The 18,471-nt window shown below is 37.8% G+C and overlaps 1 protein-coding gene across 2 annotated transcripts in view; it reads right to left on the bottom strand.

The window, feature by feature from the left end:
• prom1b (prominin 1 b) overlaps positions 1 to 18,471 on the bottom strand; it is a 40,185-nt gene that overhangs the window by 1,148 nt on the left and 20,566 nt on the right. Inside the window, exons 9-26 of one of the 2 annotated variants that reach the window (XM_089132338.1) lie at positions 16,577 to 16,651; positions 16,416 to 16,479; positions 15,854 to 16,013; positions 15,085 to 15,237; positions 12,288 to 12,411; positions 12,047 to 12,150; positions 11,596 to 11,680; positions 11,352 to 11,498; positions 11,207 to 11,278; positions 10,289 to 10,381; positions 9,345 to 9,398; positions 9,079 to 9,159; positions 8,713 to 8,781; positions 8,519 to 8,608; positions 5,062 to 5,177; positions 1,847 to 1,918; positions 530 to 660; positions 1 to 36 (exon numbers count right to left, since the gene is read on the bottom strand). In XM_089132338.1, coding sequence (XP_088988464.1) covers positions 591 to 660; positions 1,847 to 1,918; positions 5,062 to 5,177; positions 8,519 to 8,608; positions 8,713 to 8,781; positions 9,079 to 9,159; positions 9,345 to 9,398; positions 10,289 to 10,381; positions 11,207 to 11,278; positions 11,352 to 11,498; positions 11,596 to 11,680; positions 12,047 to 12,150; positions 12,288 to 12,411; positions 15,085 to 15,237; positions 15,854 to 16,013; positions 16,416 to 16,479; positions 16,577 to 16,651 — 1,629 coding nt within the window. In that variant the 3' untranslated portion in view covers positions 1 to 36; positions 530 to 590. The remainder of the gene's footprint in view (positions 37 to 529; positions 661 to 1,846; positions 1,919 to 5,061; positions 5,178 to 8,518; positions 8,609 to 8,712; positions 8,782 to 9,078; positions 9,160 to 9,344; positions 9,399 to 10,288; positions 10,382 to 11,206; positions 11,279 to 11,351; positions 11,499 to 11,595; positions 11,681 to 12,046; positions 12,151 to 12,287; positions 12,412 to 15,084; positions 15,238 to 15,853; positions 16,014 to 16,415; positions 16,480 to 16,576; positions 16,652 to 18,471) is intronic. The other variant, XM_089132339.1, reaches the window with a different exon arrangement.

Genomic DNA, 18,471 nt, shown 5'->3' with positions numbered 1-18,471 from the left:
CTTGCAAAATCTATTTAGCTCCAGTTTTCACCACCACTGTAAAAGAAAAAGAATAAAAATTCACTAAAACTCCACAAAAATGACAGTACTTCTAGTCACTTCATGTATTCAAAGATGAAGAGTCAGATAAAAACTTATCAAAGGTGGAGGAGAGACAGGAAGCCATGCAATGCTACATAAACAGTGACGTGTTACTGGAAGAAGGTGGAGGATCAGTGACAACTGATTTCAGTGAAACAGGAATGTGTAACACCAGTGGCAGAACAGAGTCTGTAAGTAACTTTATGAATCATGCGCAAGACTGTAGAACTTGAAGGGTACAAATATGTGTGACAGAGAAAAGTGGAAAGATGGAAATAAGGAATGAATGAGCACAAAGTGAGAAACATCAGCAGTAAAAGAAGCAGAATCAACAAGAGGAACAATGACATGAATGAATGTGTTTGTTTGATAGAGGATATGTATGGATATAATGCAAAGGTAGAAAAAAATAATGGACGAACAGATTAACTGTTGAAAGGTTTTGTACCTGTAGGCTGCATGTACTGTTGCATACCCCTGGGGAAAGTGTATGTGTGTGTAAATTTGTGTCACCAGTCAGGCTGTCTCGGGGGGGCAGAGGCCCGAGGATACCACCTCATTGTGTCATAGGATGGATAGCTGGAAAAAATACAGGTTCGTTTTGAAAAAACCTTTTGAGTTTTGAAGTTTTGAAATGGCTGTAAAAATTCGTCAGATCTAAAAAAAAAAAAATGTGGTCTTTAGTTTAGCTTAAAAAAAAACACAGAAAACTGTCATGCGGAGTATGGCTGCGTCCGAAACCTATAAAAGGCTGCCTTTGGGGGATGCATTGCAAGGAAGGAAGACATCAAGGCATGTTAGAATCCAATGTTAGCTGAAAAACCTTCATCTGATCAATTTTTAAAGGCAGCATATGTATAGTTTGCTTTCTTTGATATCCCACAATTCTGTGTTCCATTCTGTGACAGTTGAGCTAAAAAAGAAAGATGGCGTCTGAAAGTTGCGGTTGGTCATCAGTTTGTGTTTTTAACCAATGTTTTTTTTTGACCAAATGCTTACAGTTTCCACTGCTGATGTCATTTCAAGTGAGAATTTACAATTGTAGTAATACAATATTTTTCTTACGTTTTCAACAAATCTCGCTCTATTTTGCAGTAGATCATTAAACAATCATTAAATTCTGTCCGAAATCAAACAAAGTTATCGCCTGATAGGGCAGTGAGGCAACAAGTCAGCTGAATAAGTTTTCGAACGCAGCCGGTAATATGGATAGAGATGCTTGCTGAGAAATGGATGCCATGCTATTACACTGTTCAATATTTGCATTTCATAAATAATTTTGATAAATTTATTAATTTTGTATGTATGAAATGTGTTTTGATTGATTTAGTAAGATTTCAGAATGAATTATAACAGATCAATCAAAACAAGTAGGGATCCACAAACGTAAAAACTATGCTGATAGTTACACAACATCTATTGTTCTTGCTTTTGCCAATAAAACAATATGATTAAACTATGCTATTTTGTGTTATTTGTAAATTAACACAAATGTTAATGCCAAGTATGGTGTTATAAATATACATTCAATTTAAAAGGAACACTTTAAATATATATATACATATATATATATATATATATATATATATAAAACGTTGCAAGATTTACAATGTTAATAGTAATGGAAGTCCATCATAATCATGTGAAAAGGGTCCATACAGCACATACTCATAAAAATGTCCATGCACACAATTGATTACTAGACATTTAGCTACAACTGATGATTTCAGCATGCACAGAGATGAAGAGGTGGAATAAACTCTACCTGCTCATCACGGGGTTGTTTATGCCATATAAAGGCTCATTATGATAACCACTGACAACAACATCCACACTACTGTAAAACAGTGAATGTAAAAGTAAACATCAGCTGCTTGTAAAATTAACATGAAATGTGTGAATAAAAAGTGAACAGTTCACAGAGTGAAAAAATATACATAAATATAGTATTGAAGGTGTCAAAAGTGCAATGATAGGAAGAAAAGTAAAAAAAAATTGAAAAGTTGAGAGATGAAAAGATGAGAAATTAGAAAGAAGAAGTGTTTGCTTATCAGAACGTGAACAAAAGGAGAATATGGAAATGAAGAGTGGAAGTTGAGGAAGAGACATAAGATGACTAAAAGTAGGAAACATCTCGGTTACATATGTAACCCTCGTTCTCTGAGTAGGGAACGGAGACGTTCCATCAGATGTCGACGAATGGGGTTTCGCTTAGAAAGCCAATCTACTTTGAGTATTACATTACGAGCCAATGGCAAAGAAATGTCGCGAGGAGTACTAGTTCAGAGAACCAGGTCCGGGTGGGCCAATGCGGCACGACCAAAATGACCTGCTCCTCGTCCTCCCTGACTTTGCGCAGGTTCTGCGTAAGGCGGCTTACTGGGGGAAACGCATATTTGCGGCATGCGACCTGCTGCGCACCAGTGCATCCGTGCCGAGCGTGCCCTCAGTCAGGAAATATAGGGCGCAATGGATCAAGTCATGAGTGGCAAACAGATCTATCTGTGCATCCCCGAACTGGTCCCAAATCAGCTGAACCTACTGGGGATGGATTTGCCATTCTCCAGGGAGTGGCTGAAGTCCCCATTTGCTTTCGACTCCATATGAGGAGGTGGCGGGCGAGTTGCGACATACGGCGAGAGCATAGACCACCTTGATGGTTGATGTACGTTACAGTGGCGGTATTGTCTGACTGGACTAGTACATGTTGACCCTTGAGCAATGCCCGGAAACGGTGCAGAGCAAGACGTACTGCCAGCAACTCGAGGCAATTGACATGCCATAGGCACTGGGATCTTGTCCAGGAGCCCACAGCAGCATGCCCATTGCACATGGCGCCCCAGCCCATGGTGGGGGAATCTGTTGAGACAACAATTTGCCGGGAAGCTCATTCCAGGGGCACTCCAGCCCATAGAAAACTGAGGTTCGACCAAGGGGTGAAGGTCTGACAGCAGGTCGGAGTAACTTTTACTCGGAGCACACTGTGTTGCCATGCCCACCTCGGAAGTCAGTGGCACAGCTGAAGCGTTCTCAAATGAAGCAATCCAAGCGGGACCGGGGGACAAGTTGGGAACCTCAGCGCGTTCACACGAACCACAGACGTCCCCTCTGTGGTGCAGCGAAGCGGAATGACCGGCCCGGACATGGACAGCGTAGCGGCCCAGTGCAGGGGCATGGTCATAAACCGCACCCTGACAGAGGAGGCCAAGGAAGGACCAGCGTTTCCGCGGGGGCCTGCTCTTCCAGGGGTCTGGTGACAGAGGTGGAGGAGAGTGGTACGGCCCAGGGAAGGCACACACCGTCATCCGAGCTCTGAGACAGAGGGGGATAAGAGTGGCGAGGATCGTAAGCAGCGCACACTGTCATCTGCGCCCTCTGGGGGCTCAGAGATGGTATACAGCTCTTTGGAGTAGAGATTCTCCACCGGCCCTCCACCGGGGGAAGGAGAGGCCCTGCAACCACTTCTTGAAAAAAACTCCAACCCACGTCAGAGCTGCCTGTAACGGGAGCGCCGCATTGCCTGGCGTTCAGCGAGGCTGGTGCGGGCAGGTGAGTCAGGGCTGGCCGCGGGGTCAGACAAGTTTAGCTCCAAAACTCTGGAATGGCCTTCCCGATACAGTCCGAGGCTCTGACTCGCTGACACAGTTTAAAACTAGATTAAAGACGCATCTCTTTAGTCAAGCATTCACATAATGCTTACCTTTTAGTCCTCTGTTATGCCATACGGAACCGTTTGCCTCTGAAACTGCTTAACGCACCAGTGGGGCTCGACAGCCTTTTAGACAAACGGGTCGGCGCGTATGGTCGGCGCGTATGGTTGGGTTGCGGAGAGTTCAGGTTAGGGAGAGTTTGTGAGTTATAACGGAAATCATTATGAACATCAGCTATGCTAATTATTTCCCATCTGCCTTTCTGCTGTTATCTCGGGACGCCTGTCCCGAGAAAAATGGCGTTCGTCAGGTCCAGTTTTGTGTCCAGCCTCTCACGGGGATTTCGGATGCCCCAACGCCTGTGATGAGACGACTCAACGCCTGTGAAGAGACGACTCAACGCCTGCGATATGTTATGGCGCCGTTTTATTCATAAACAATATTTATATTTAATATCTATATTTAAACAATATGAATGTAAGCCAGAGGAGAACTGGCCCCCGACTGAGCCTGGGTTCTCCCAAGGTTTTTTCTCCATCCAATCTGATGGAGTTTTGGTTCCTTGCCACTGTCGCCTTGCTTTTGGCTTGCTTTGAGCTTGCTCAGTTGGGGTTATTTAGTGTTTAGCAATGTTGTTGATCTGTGTTGTGCTACTTTCATGTTATCAGTGTGAAGCTGCTTTGATACAATCTGTATTGTGAAAAGCGCTATATAAATAAATGTGACTTGACTTGACTTGACAAGTTTGGTAGCCAAAGTCTGCTTCTGGGCGACCGTGAACTGTGGGGCAGGGTCCTCGACCATGAGGACCACGCTCTTTTTGTGAGAGAAAAGCTTGAAGCAGTGCTGAAGCACCCAGGGAGAAACACACATGCTGTTCAGTTCAGCAGGCAGGAATATGAAACTCGCTGGAACTCACCATCACGCCAACACCGACTGGAAGCTGCTCGTCTAGAAGATTCTTGAAGATAGTTAGAGAATAGGCGTAGGAGTGAAGAAAACTTCTTGACTCCGAAGCGAAAACATATCTGCATAATGCCGGCGTCCTCCTTTATACCCACGAGGTGGGGCGGAGTTGCGCCACGCAAATTTCGCAGCCCCATGGCATTTCTTTGCCATTGGCTTGTTTTGTAATACTCAAAGTTGATAGGCAACGAAAGGGGACAAGGTTGTTTCAAACACCTGTGGAGTGAAAGTCATTCTTGAATCTTGGTAAAAGATTTTTAGTTTAGCAGTTTCTTTTAGAAAAAGCTTGATCCGTTTTATAAGCCCAAATTTCACTTCACATATGACAGGTAGATGGACCTAAATTCAGCAATTATAAACTCACTCATCATAGACGTCCTCAGTGTCCATCCTGCGGTAGAATTTGGCAAGTTTTACCGACATGATAATGCTGGGAATGAGTAAAATACAGCATCCTCCCAGACCAAACCAGAATGTGTTCTGAAACACACAAATGCACAAGAGAACACATTAGCTTAAATGTCCATAAACCGCTCATATAAATGCTTCTTTGAACACATATAAAAAGTGTCCTCATAGGTTTTAATTTAAAATATGAAAAAGGAATATGTGACCATACATACAATACCTTTCAAAAGTCTGAGGTTAGTAAGGACTCATCAAGGATGTAGTAAATTGATCAGAAGTGACATATAGGCATCACAAAAGATTTCTGTTTTGAATTATTGCTATTCTTTTAGACTTTCTAATCATCAAATAATGATGAAAAGTCAAAGTTTCGACAAAAATAGTTACATTTCAAGGCTTGTATGCATTGGCTAGCTGTCGGTTGTCCCGTTTATACCTTGGTTATTTGCAAAGTTAAAGCAGTAACTGATGTAATTGTTTAACAAACGTATAAAAATTATAGTTATTTTCAAAATATTACAATTAATTATATTACAAATTATATTACAAGTTACGGCTCATTCATTAAATAAATAGAGCCATCGGATTGCTTTTATTTAATATTATCTTAATATTATCACATTTATTTAAAGTCATTATTAAAAGAGAGAGACTGAAAGAGTCCCCTTGTTAAAGCATATAGCTAACTTATTAAAATTATTTATGAATGACAGGCAACACTGACAGTGACAAGGCTATCTTTATTTGAACTAATCATGTCATTTATTTAAATGAATTATGTGTGAAATAAAACCAGTACATTTATATAAAAGCATTAAATTTAATGGAAAAAAATCAAACAGTTGGAAATTTTCGATGGGGATTGTTTTACTCATCATTATACTACTTGATGTTAAACTCCACATTTCCCTTAATCATGAAGTTAGACATGGAAAAGTGTAGGTGTAGCGGGATCCTTGTGCTTTTTTGTTTCTGGGTTATGCGCCAGGGTCTGGTATTCTTTCCCATTCTCGCCTTGCCAGAGAACTAAAGACTCTTTTGATGGGTTACGGTTTCCTTCTCTTCCCCTCTGTGCAAAACACAGCTGTATCTAACTTTTCTTACAAGTCCTGTGGGTGTGAAAGGGGAGAGTGCAGGTGCATTTCTAATTTTCTCCAAGTCAGACTCAGTAATACGCGGATGACGAACGCTGGTGTCTTTTCCATTTTTCCTGTAGCACTTTAAAACTGATTTAAAGACGGCATTGCTTGACTTGAAGTCTTTATCACTTATGATGTTGTTTTTTTATAATGTGACGGTTTATACCTGCTCTGAGACACATCAAACTTGCAACACTGTATTCACGTCCAGCGGTAGACTGAACAGAGGCATATAAAACTCCCGCAATGTCTCATTTAAAAGAGAAGCAGAGTAGGTCTCGAAATCACAATTGTCTTTGGCGCAAAAAGTCACTGAAAGTGTTAACTGCCCATTTGGTTGCTCGTATTGACCTCATCTTTGTCGTCTTCAATTGTTGATTCTTTGTGCCGCTTTTTGTCATTCAACGTCTTCTATTTCGTCTTGCAGTTAGGCCTATTTCTCAAAATTGCCATATTCACCATACAAATTAAACGATATGCCAAAATCATTCATTTAGTCTACCTAAATAAACATTTTCATATGTGTCTCTCACTCTGTAACTGTAACTGTGTTACTATGGCTACCAATGTTTATAGTAGAGGATTAATTTCGAACTTTAATCAAACTGACTGGAACTACCTGCACATTAAACGGTTTTACTGCACACTTTCCAGCCAATCATAATTGAGTTTTTAAACAGCCCTTGCTATAAAATGTATTCAAACAGAAATCATTTTAAATTGTAATAATATTTTACAATCTTACTGTTTTTACTGTATGCTTAATCAAATAAAGCAGCCTTTGTGAGAACAAGGAACTTCTTTCAAAAATATTAAAAGGATTGTTTACATAATCAGTGCTTTTTCTATCTGTCCTCATCTAATGCTCATCTTGTTGTTGAGGTGTGATAAATCTCTTTTAAATGGATTGACCCAGTCTGCAGGGATGTTCTGAGTATAAACAACAACAACATTGTACAACATAAATGTCTACAACTTACCATAAGGTCACATTCATTAAAGTCAGTTAATGCATATACCTAATGACACAATTAATGACTAGCTGAAAAATTCTAAGACTGAACTGAACAGACCTTCAGACTGTTTCCATCGACTGGAGCAGATTTTAAACACAGACTGAGAACACCAACTGAACGCAACTGTCTCTGACTCCGCAACTGTCTCTAAAATGTTTTTTAATTATTTTTATTAAAAAATAACCAACATTAAATTAACAATAACATTGAAATTAACATTAAATAAGTGCTTTAAAATAATTTTTAGTTCATGTTTAACTAATGTAGTTCACTAATTCTAACAAATTGAAACTTATTGTACTAAAGTGTTACCACATAAATGTAAATACTATACATATTTCAAGCAAGGCCAATTGACAATGCACAGGCAAACGGCAACAAAATTGTCCGTTGGATTTAGAATTTAACGAAAAATAACTGTCATGTTCACACTGCCCCAACAGTCACCGACAAATGCTGACTGAACATTCAGTCGGGTGAAAAAAAACCCCCGCCAACGGCAACAGACGGTGACAGAGGTAACACACTGATCTTACAAAACACAACAAACCTGTTTGTTGCCGTTTGTCTGTGTGGTGTGAATTGGCCTTTAGAATTCTGATATCAGTCTGTCAAGCTCCATATGTGACATAAAACACCATACAAGCAATTCATATGACTAATGTGATAATATTCCAAGTATCAAAAAGAGTAATGTGAACTCCCTGTCTAACATCTCCTTGTGTTTTTGATTTTTTTTCCCCCCAAACCCACAGAAAGTCATGTGGGCTTGGAGTATTTCACGCACATTACATAATCAATGTAACCAGCACATTTTCATCTCTTGATGGAAATAAATACAATGTACTGGCATGTAATATAGTGGGGCATCCCAGAGAGAGTAAATGGGAATTACTATCCCTTTAATTTAACAGCAGAAATCAGAGCCTGGGAAGTCCCCGATTACATGGCTCTGTTAATGTGAGTGTGTGTGTGTTTGCCTTAGGATTGTATATTTCTGTAAGTCCATAGATTTGTTCACACACACACACACACACACACACACACACACACTGCAATAACATCTCCCTTCCGCTGCATTTGGGGGCTCAGAGTGTGAACAGTGACAATCTTGTTCTGCTCTGTGTGTGTGTGTGTGTATTGGGGCACATTGATGCATATTCTGCACATATTCACGGGTATATCCAGTATGTCTCACGATGTGTGGGTTCTTGCATGTGCTATACTGTATGTTTTAAAATGGTTTTGTATATCTTACCACTGAGTCAACAATGAAGCTGCAGGCTACGATCTCTAGCGAGTCCACAATGTTGCTGATGGGCTTGCACTGGGCAACCTCCTTTTCCAGCTGCACATACAGAGACACACATTAGTATATAACTGATTTAGATGCAGTGTAACATGACAAAGTGGTGCTCTAAAGGAAAATGCTGGACTTTGTCTTATACTCACTGAGTGCTTGGCCCACACTGTATATTGTGAAAAGTATCCCACAATGTTCTTAATGAATTTTTCAGTCTCCTGTGACAAATTTAACAATACAAAAATTGTTAAAAAATATATACACACTGTAACAGAGTATTTGAAAACTGAGCTATAAAAAATATATAAATCAAGATATTGCCTCTAAAAAGAAGTCTCAATGTCTTGTACAATTGGCTTCTTAAGTAAATGTATCTCGTTTTAATGATGCTTAGATTTTTATTTTTTTATTTTTACTGGAAAACATGTAATAATTAAGATATATGTATGTATCTATGGATCAAAATGTACAATTAGTAAATTAATAATAAATACTAAAATGAAACGTATATGTACCTGTTTGACCACATGAGAGACATTGTTGGAGATGAGATACTCTGCTGCCTCGATGGCATTCAGGACATTTGTCACTTTAATCTAGAGAGAAAAACAGTGAGAAATATTACATAATTATTCACATAATAAATATACAGAGTCCCTAAAATCTATTTGGGCACATTATCCACTCCAACTCCCATGTATAAATGTCATTTCATTATCTATATTAAAAGCAAGAGGCATTTATTTTATAGAAAGATGTACATACAATTTTATGGACTTACGGGTAGTTCTCTGGAGGTTTTCTGAAGCAGTTTGATGCTTTGACTTAGAGTGCCCTACAAGAAGAAATCACATACATTCTACTTAAATAAATATTTAAATAAATACTATTTAAATCTCTTACAATCTGTTCAACCCCTCCATGAGTCACTGGTTTCTCCTACGATTCTTATTCTATGAAATCTTTTTAGTAAGTCATGCTCCATGCGTTTTCTTTTGAATTCAATTCTTTAGTCATTGCGATACAGTTTCACAGCAAAAACTGCTGCCAAATCACAAAGTACAAACACAATGCTTAAAAAAGAAGACACTTAAACAGACTTGCAAACACAAACATTTACAAAACACTTCTTAACTACTAAAGTTCACATTACTGAAACACATTTTTTACAAAGTACATCTATTTTTGTTTAGTCACGTCACATGATACCAGCTGTTGGCTTACCCTTGCTTTCACAAATTTCTTTGGTTCCATTTGAAAAAAAAAATAAAAATAGAATAAAGAATAAAACTTAGAATACTTAGATTCTTTATGTGTCCTCTTAAACCAAATGGCTTCAAACTATTTTTATCCTAATTTAAAAAATGTCAAATGTTTTCTGTGAAGCTTTTGTTTCTCATAAACCATACCAGTTTGTGTGTTTGTTTGTATACATTAAGAACTTTGCAATCATAAGTGAGCTAAATCTGAGACAAAACTTCCTTCTGTGGAGGTATTTAAAAAGGTATAAAATAATAATAATAAAAAAAGTGTAAAAAATGCTCTGTTACTGTTAGAGTGTGGGTTATAGAATTGTATTTATTAATTAATGTGTGTAAGTGTGTGTGTTGTGGTGGGCGTAATTCAGGTATTCCTTACATCATGGGGACAAATTGTTCGTACAGCTTATAAACACATAAAATTATTATTTTTTTAAACTTTTAAAATTCATTTTGTGTGTTTTACCATAGCCTGCTCCATTGGCACCACTTGATCTTTGTGGATCTGTCTGATACTGCTGGCATGACCCTTGAGCGCATTCTCAAGAGCCCCACGTCGCTAAGAAAGAAAGTGGGGGAGATGCATTGAAAATATTAAATTTAATTTTATTTAGTTATTGTGATATTGTTAGGCAAGACTTGTAACTTGTGAAAATCGGTATAAATAATTTTCATTCAATACATAAATATGGTTTATGCTTATTTCACTCTTTGTTTAGATAATATGTTTAAAATTGTAATATTTTATGATGAATATTTATATTTTAAAATTTAACAACTTTATTTAAATAGGACATCATCAGCATTAAACACCATGTACAATATTACATTGTTACATGACAGAACACAGACAGGACAGACCAGACACAGCACAAATCAGCTACAATTATAAGCCAAAGAAAAATGATAGATTTTGAATTGTACTGTACTGTAAAATACATAACTTGCAATACTACAGGTAGAGTTTGACTTGTTTGTTTATATAAACAATATCTATTACAATATCTATTACTATCTATACTATAAACAATATCTATTAACGAATAAGCTCACTCCTCAGACTAACATTTTATGCCCAAGTGCTGTAAATAGGCCCTCAGTCATATTCCCATTAGCACAAACACTGTAGCTCCACACACATCCTGTAGCTGTGTGTTTTCACCTCATGAATGCAGTGCCTGTGGCCCTCTACACTGGAGGGGAGATTGCCATATAAAGTTTCAAAATGTTCCAGAGACTGACCTCTCAGTGTTAACTGACATGTCTCACTTTGTAAATAATATCTGACCTACTGAACTGCTAATATCTTCACATGTTTTAAACTAAGACACCAAGTGGCTGGCATTTTTACCAGTTGAAAGTGATTAATTTGTATTTGACTCACCAGTTGGTCTGCTTGAGCTTCAAGTTCATTTGCGTAGGACAAAAGATCCACAACCGTCACTCCTTTATTCACCTGTCAATGAAATCATCCTTAAAGTGTGTTCTACCGTTGTGCCTGTAAGTGTCTATGAGAGTGCGAGGGTTACCTCAGTCAGATAAGCCTGATAGTCGATTTCTCCAATGCCTGTGTTGGCGAAGTCGATGAGGTTATCTTTGCCCTCCTGTTCCAGAAGAAGCATTCCCTGGAGATCCACATTCACGCTATTAAATACCTTGGCAATTTCCAGGTTATACTGTTAAGAAATCACAAACACTTGGTTAGGGTATTGATGCCATGTTCAGTGTGTGCAGTAGATATATACAAAAATGTTTTTTGTTTTTTTCACACACCACTGTGGCATTGAGAAACTTGTTGAAGTTGAACTTGGTCTCCAGTTGTAATGCTGAATATAAACCACTATTCTCATAACAATCTCTATGAGCAAGAGAACAAGAAAAAAGAGATGTAAATCAACACAGTAAATCAATCTTCTCAAAGAGAAAATAGACTCTAATGTCAAATAAATGATACAGATATAGTTCATCCAAAAACTCGTTGTTGACAATGTTTTTATTAATTTGTTAAAGGGTCAAAGACTTTCACTAGAGATACAGAAATCTCTCAGGTTTCATTAAAAAATATATTTGAAAATATATATAATGTAGTTCAAAGATGAACGAAAGTATTATGGGTTTGGAACGACACAAGGTTAATTATGACCGCATCTTCAGTTTTGAGTGAGCTAAAGATTTCAAATAACTTCTTCTCATTGGTCTTTAGCATTGATCTTTGCTCACTTACCTGTACATACTGCCGATAGTAAGGTCGATGTTGGGATCTTGAAACAGCATGCCAGGAAGGACGTTCTTTTTGGCAGGATGGACCATGTATGGTGTGTCAATAATCTGTACAGCAATAAAAAATCCAAATTAAATTCAAAGGAGTCAATTTTACATAATGCTAATCAGTAAATTTTGGCACCAATTTATTTTACAGTAAGACTTAATTTAACAGTGTCGTCGTTAGAGTTTTGTGCCAGTACCTTAAAAATCTGTCTGTTAGCCAGCGGCTCACACAAAAGCTTCTCTATGTTTCCTCCAACAACAAATGTGGTAACTACAACTCCCATGAGCACCCAAGAGAAGATGAAGCTGAAGCCCACAGAGCTGCTCAGCAACAGAGCAAAAAAGTGAAAAAGAGAAGTTAGTATCTAACTTAACTATAATCAAATATAATTTGATATGCACTTTTAGGGAAGGTGTTGTGTAGATAAGTAATAATAATAACAATAATTTGTTACATTTATATAGCACTTTTCTTGGTACTAAGGGGAAATCTCAACCACCACCAATGTGCAGCATCCATGGAGGATGCAACGGCAGCCATATTGCACCAAAACCCCCACCACACACAAGCTTATTGGTGGAGAGGAGAGTGATGAAGCCAATCAGTATATACAAGGGAACCAAAAAGTATTTAGTCAACCTCTGATTGAGCAAGTTCTCCTACTTAGAATGATGAGTAATTTTCATCATAGGTACACTTCAACTAAGAGAGACAAAATGAGAAATCCAGGAAATCACATTGTAGGATTTTTAAAGGGGTGGTAAAGCACATTATTTCGAAGGCTTGATTGTGTTTGTGGGGTGCACTAGAACATGTGTTCATGCTTTGTTTTTAAAAAATGTCATTATTTTGAATATACAGTGGGTACGGAAATTATTCAGACCCCCTTAAATTTTTCACTCTTTGTTATTTGTTATGTTAGCCATTTGCTAAAATCATTTAGCAAATGGCTAACACAATAATGAGGGGGAAAAGTTAACCCAATAGAAAATGTATTATATTATTTGTTAACTTTTCCCCCTCATTATTGTACACACAGCATCCCATATTGACAGAAAAACACAGAATTGTTGACATTTTTGCACATTATTAAAAAAGAAAAACTGAATCACATGGTCCTATTCAGAGTCAGACCCTTTGCTGTGACATTCATATATTTAACTCAGGTGCTGTCTATTTCTTCTGATCATCCTTGAGATGGTCAAGGATTTTCATCATCTGGTATCGTTTAAAGCCCTTTGAAGCTTCACTGAAACTCTCATTTGTCCTCAAACCATTTGGTTCCCATTTAAGTCCATTATATGGAGCAAATCCTGGAATGTTTTCGTCAAAAACCTTAATTTCTTTTCAACTGAAGAAAGAAAGACGTGGACATCTTGGATGACATGGCGGTGAATAAATTATCAGCAATTTTTTTTTTTTTTTAAAGTAAACTACTCCTTTAAAGTTGGTATTGCTCCATCTTTCAGGACAAGCCATTAAGCGAATCCTGCATTGAACTCGCAAAGATTGTGGAAGCTTTCCTCCGTAAAATGTGCAGCACACAAAGTGCGCGAGATTTGGGTAATAATTATGAGGGACCGAGTTAAAAATAAAATGTGTAACCAACCATTGATCCCTAACTTCCCCGTCCCCAGGAAGGCTGATCAAAGTGGCCCAGCAATCTGGATGAAAAAAACAGACTTTGACGGCATTGTGGCAACAACACTCCAGTCTTCAACAGGTTTGCACACACTGTAGTTGGTATTTTGACCCATTCCTCCATGCAGATCTCCTCTAGAGCAGTGATGTTTTGGGGATGATTCTGGGCAACATGGACTTTCAACTCTCTCCACAAATTTTCTATGGTGTTGAGGTCTGGAGACTGGCTAGGCCACTCCCGGACCTTGAAATGCTTTTTACGGAGCCACTCCTTCGATGCCCGGGCGGTGTGTTTGGGATCATTGTCATGCTGGAAGACCTAGCCCCGTTTCATCCTCAAGGCTCCAACTGATGGAAGGAGGTTTTGGCTTAAAATCTCACAATACATGGCCCTGTTAATTCTTCCCTTAACACAGATCAGTTTTCCTGTCCCCTTTGCAGAAAAACAGCCCCAAAGCATGATGTTTCCACCCCCATGCTTCACAGGTATGGTGTTCTTGGGATGCAACTCTGCATTCTTCTTCCTCCAAACACGACGAGTTGACATTTTTTCCCAAAAAGTTCTATTCTGGACATGTACTGGCTTAAGCAGGGGGACACGTCTGCCACTGCAGGATTTGAGTCCCTCTCTGCGTAGTGTGTTACTTTGTATGGTAGCCTTTGTTACTTTGGTCCCAGCTCTCTGCAGGTCATTCATCAGGTCCCTCCATAGTTCTGGGATTTTTGCTCACCGCTTTTTGCTTCTCATGATCATTTTGTCTCCATTTTCTTACAATTGATTTTTTCACACCAACCTGCTTGCCTATTGTAGAATCACTCTTCCCAGTCTGGTGCAGGTATACAATTTTTTTTCCTGGTGTCATTCGACAGCTCTTTGGTCTTGGCCATGGTTGAGTTTGAAGTGTGACTGTTTGAGGCTGTGAACAGGTGTCTTTTATACAGATAACGGGTTCAAACAGGTGCCATTAATAAAGGTAACAAGAGGATGACAGAAGAGCTTCTTAAACAAGTCGTTACAAGTTTGTGAGAGCCAGCAATCTTGCTGGTTTGTGGGTGACCATACTTATTTTTCACCATAATTTACAAGTAAATGTGATTTCCTGGATTTTGTTTTCTTATTTTGTCTCTCATAGTTGAAGTGTACCTATAATGAAAATTACAGACATCTCTCATCATTCTAAGTAGGAGAACTTGCACAATCAGTGGCTGACTAAATACTTTTTGGCCCCAGTCTATGGGGATAATTAGTAGGCCATAATGGACAGATGCCAATGGGCAAATTTTTCCAGGCTGTGCTTTATGTATTTGAGTATTATGGTATATGCTGTTTTGGTGTTTCCGTGGTAACTCACGCCATCAGCAGGTTTCCTCCAGTGTTGGACAGACATCCACGTGTGGTGGGAGTGGCATTTTTATCATAGCCACATGATCCACACAGCAAACCCAGGAAATTAAAGGCCAGAACCAGCACAACCATACAGCAGATCACTACACACCCTATCCATCTAGAGACACAAAGACAGAGATAAAGAGATATTGAGTGAAAGTGAGAGTGTACACTGTGACTGCAAGATTTTTGTTACATTTTTAAAAAATAAATCAGGCCTAATACATAATACATTCAGTAAGAATGCATTACAATTTTTTCCAATTGCTTACATAGTCCTTTCAAACTGTTAAACTTAAGTTCAAAACCTAACATAATACAAAAGTGAATAAGACAGCAATTTGTTACATTTCTATAGTAATACGATATTGAAATATATTACGAATAAAAATAAATACTATTAATACAATTGGATGTAGCTGAACACCTACGTTAACCTTTCAATTTCATTACCATCTCTACAAAAGGGGAAACATTAATAATTAATAATTTTATACTGCTATGTAAACATGGGCTATTGAACATATACTGCAATGAATTATAAGCAGTAGAGAGTGTCATTCTTGTTTTGCAAAGAAACTATACAAAATAAATCGTATAATGCTGACTGTTGTTCGTGTTTTTTTATGTCATTGCGGCAAGTGTGTTTGTTGGGAGAAAAACTAACTTTGTTAGTGTTAATGTTGCTAATGTTGCGGAACTTATGCTTAACTTAGTAATCTCTACAGAAGTACCTGTAGAAGTCCAGCTGGTCGATCTGGGGGTAGTAAGTCTCAATGTTCTTCTGGCTCTCTGTCAGGAACTTTGTGAAGTTCTCAAGTGCTGGTTCTAATGGGAACATCTTTGTGAAACCAATTATCTCTCCACATGTCTTATCCAGCAGCCCTTTCACTTCTTTAATAGAGAGATACACACAGAAAGATTAAGTGAATGTGTGTTTGGGAATATGGAGATAAAATGATAAATATGTATATAAACTAATATAAAATATAAAAACACAGTACTTGAGGCACACTTACTGGGTAGAGCTTCATTTTTTAAAAGACAGCACAGGTTTCCAAATGCAAAGGAACAGATACGAGAACAAAATAAACTTTCGGTTTTTGGTGATTTTAGTTTTTAGAGAACAAATAAAGTCAACATGTTGAGTACAGATTGAAACTCAGTTGAAAAACCTAATGAGTCTCCTATATGAAGGCACCGTATCATATGCAGCACTCACTATGTATAGGCAGTGAGTCAACAGACAAGGTTTTGGCACAAAGCTAGATTGATTAATAAAGAGAATGCCCTCACCCGACACAATTCCTTTTGTCTGTTCCCTGACCATCCTTGGTGTGTCATTAAAGGAAGCGTATCCCTGAAAGAGATAAACAAAAAGAAAAGGTGGTGAGGAAACTGTCACAATACATTATGGGGGAATTAGTGGGTGCATGATAGAGGTAGACACATCTGACCTTCTGTACAATATTGCTGAGGTCCGTTTCAAGCACAGCGTCCAGATTGGCCAAAGGCGCTTCAACCTCAGGCAACTGTTGGATGTAACACAGGAGTAGGAGTAAATACCATAAATTTCATAGTTTATTGTGGTTTTAAACGATCCATATTATTTGCTTTATTTACAGTTCGTCTCTTCCAGGAAGATGGAACAAAAATACCGATGACTCATCCTGCACTACAGAGATTTTTTTTTTTTCCAATCAAATACAATAACACTCCCATAAATACCACCTGTAAATGACTAGAAAATAGCTAACCATAGATCATGACTGTTAAGTAACTACATTTTACTGGCTTTTAAAGGAGTGATTAAGTATGATTTCACATTTTTAACTTTAGTTAGTCTGAAATGTTGCTGTTTTAGCATAAACAAGTTAAACAACACCTGCAAAGTTACAATGCTCAAAGTTCAAAGCAAAGGAAGATATTTACAGGACATTCCTCCAGGGTTAGTGTCATCACCAACCCTAAAATGTACATAAACCCCGCCCCCGGGAACACAGTCCATGTTGAGGAAAAGAGGAAAAGTTGATTTATAAAGGAAAATTTGTGAGTCAGCTCAAACTTTAGAATCCATCTTTTCACATGCAATAGAAATTCACTTTATGTGCATCTTACAACAGTTATATGAGCGATTTAAATATTCCCATGACAGAATATCCTAATTGAAGATAGTTAACTCAACATCAACAACATAAATTCATCAACTACCCATTCAGAGACGTCCTGTTGCACTCTACATGTTGTCACTTCTTCTTAAGTCTCTCTGTCTTTGTCTGACTCCGTTTTAACATTAAGGGCAGAACAGTTTCTGTAATTTTAGCGTCTGTGAGGTAATAGGCTTAATGCCGTGCGTCACGTGACCATACAGGAAAACGGGTCTCATCGCATCCGCTTGTCAGAGAAACTGTTAACAGCCGTAAGAACTGACTACGATATCAATGGATTTTTAAGGTAATCAGCTAACCGAACTAGTTCACTTTGTTATTGGCGTTTTATTCCATTTAAATATCTAAACATTACTGTGTGAAGAAGAAAAATATAAAACGTTTAAATATCAATCTGCACATGTGAGGGATATTGGTTATGCTAATCTTTGCTCGCTCCTTTAAGTTATCTTGAGTAAAACCGCAAAAAAATTTCATGAAGCACATACAAAAGACCTGGACCGGAAGCGATGCGACCTGTTTTACAGAATGCGGAAGTAAGTTGTGCATAAAGCGCATTGCAGCTGCTAACACACCACATGAGCTCTTGAAACCCCGCCCTCTGCAACAGCTCATTTGCATTTAAAGGCCCATACACAAAACAGTGCGTTTTAGCAAAACCTCAAAAAGTCACAACTTTACATTCTATATGAAATATCTGTGGGGTAAAACTGGAGATTTAAATGGATGCTTGAACCAAAAAAAAAGAATGGGACTTGACAAGAGCACATGTTAGTTTTTCTTTTTTTTTTGTTGTTTTTTGTTTTTTTATGAATAATGTATAACTCATTTATAATAAATACTGCAATATTCTATAAAATATTAGAATTGTCTATTTTGATTTAATTCATATATACTCATTTATAATTAAATACTGCAATATTCCATAAATATTAGAATTGTCTATTTTGATTTCATGGTGAATAGATGAGCCCTCAATATGTCCTGTCTAAACTAAGCAAATTGATACAATGATACAGTTTTTACCAAGTCTTATGGGAAAAACATGATTATATTTGATTATATCATGATTATATTATTTTACAAATAACTAAATGTAAAGTTCACTTATAGATTTAGAAGCCTCATCTGCACAGAATTAAATAAAATTCGCTTTTAGTGCCACTCAGAGGACATTTCACCTC

Source organism: Pimephales promelas, chromosome 6 (genome assembly GCF_988280905.1).
Source record: "Pimephales promelas chromosome 6, fPimPro1.hap1.1, whole genome shotgun sequence".
NCBI lineage: Eukaryota > Metazoa > Chordata > Actinopteri > Cypriniformes > Leuciscidae > Pimephales > Pimephales promelas.
This window is presented reverse-complemented; position numbering and strand designations above follow the sequence as displayed.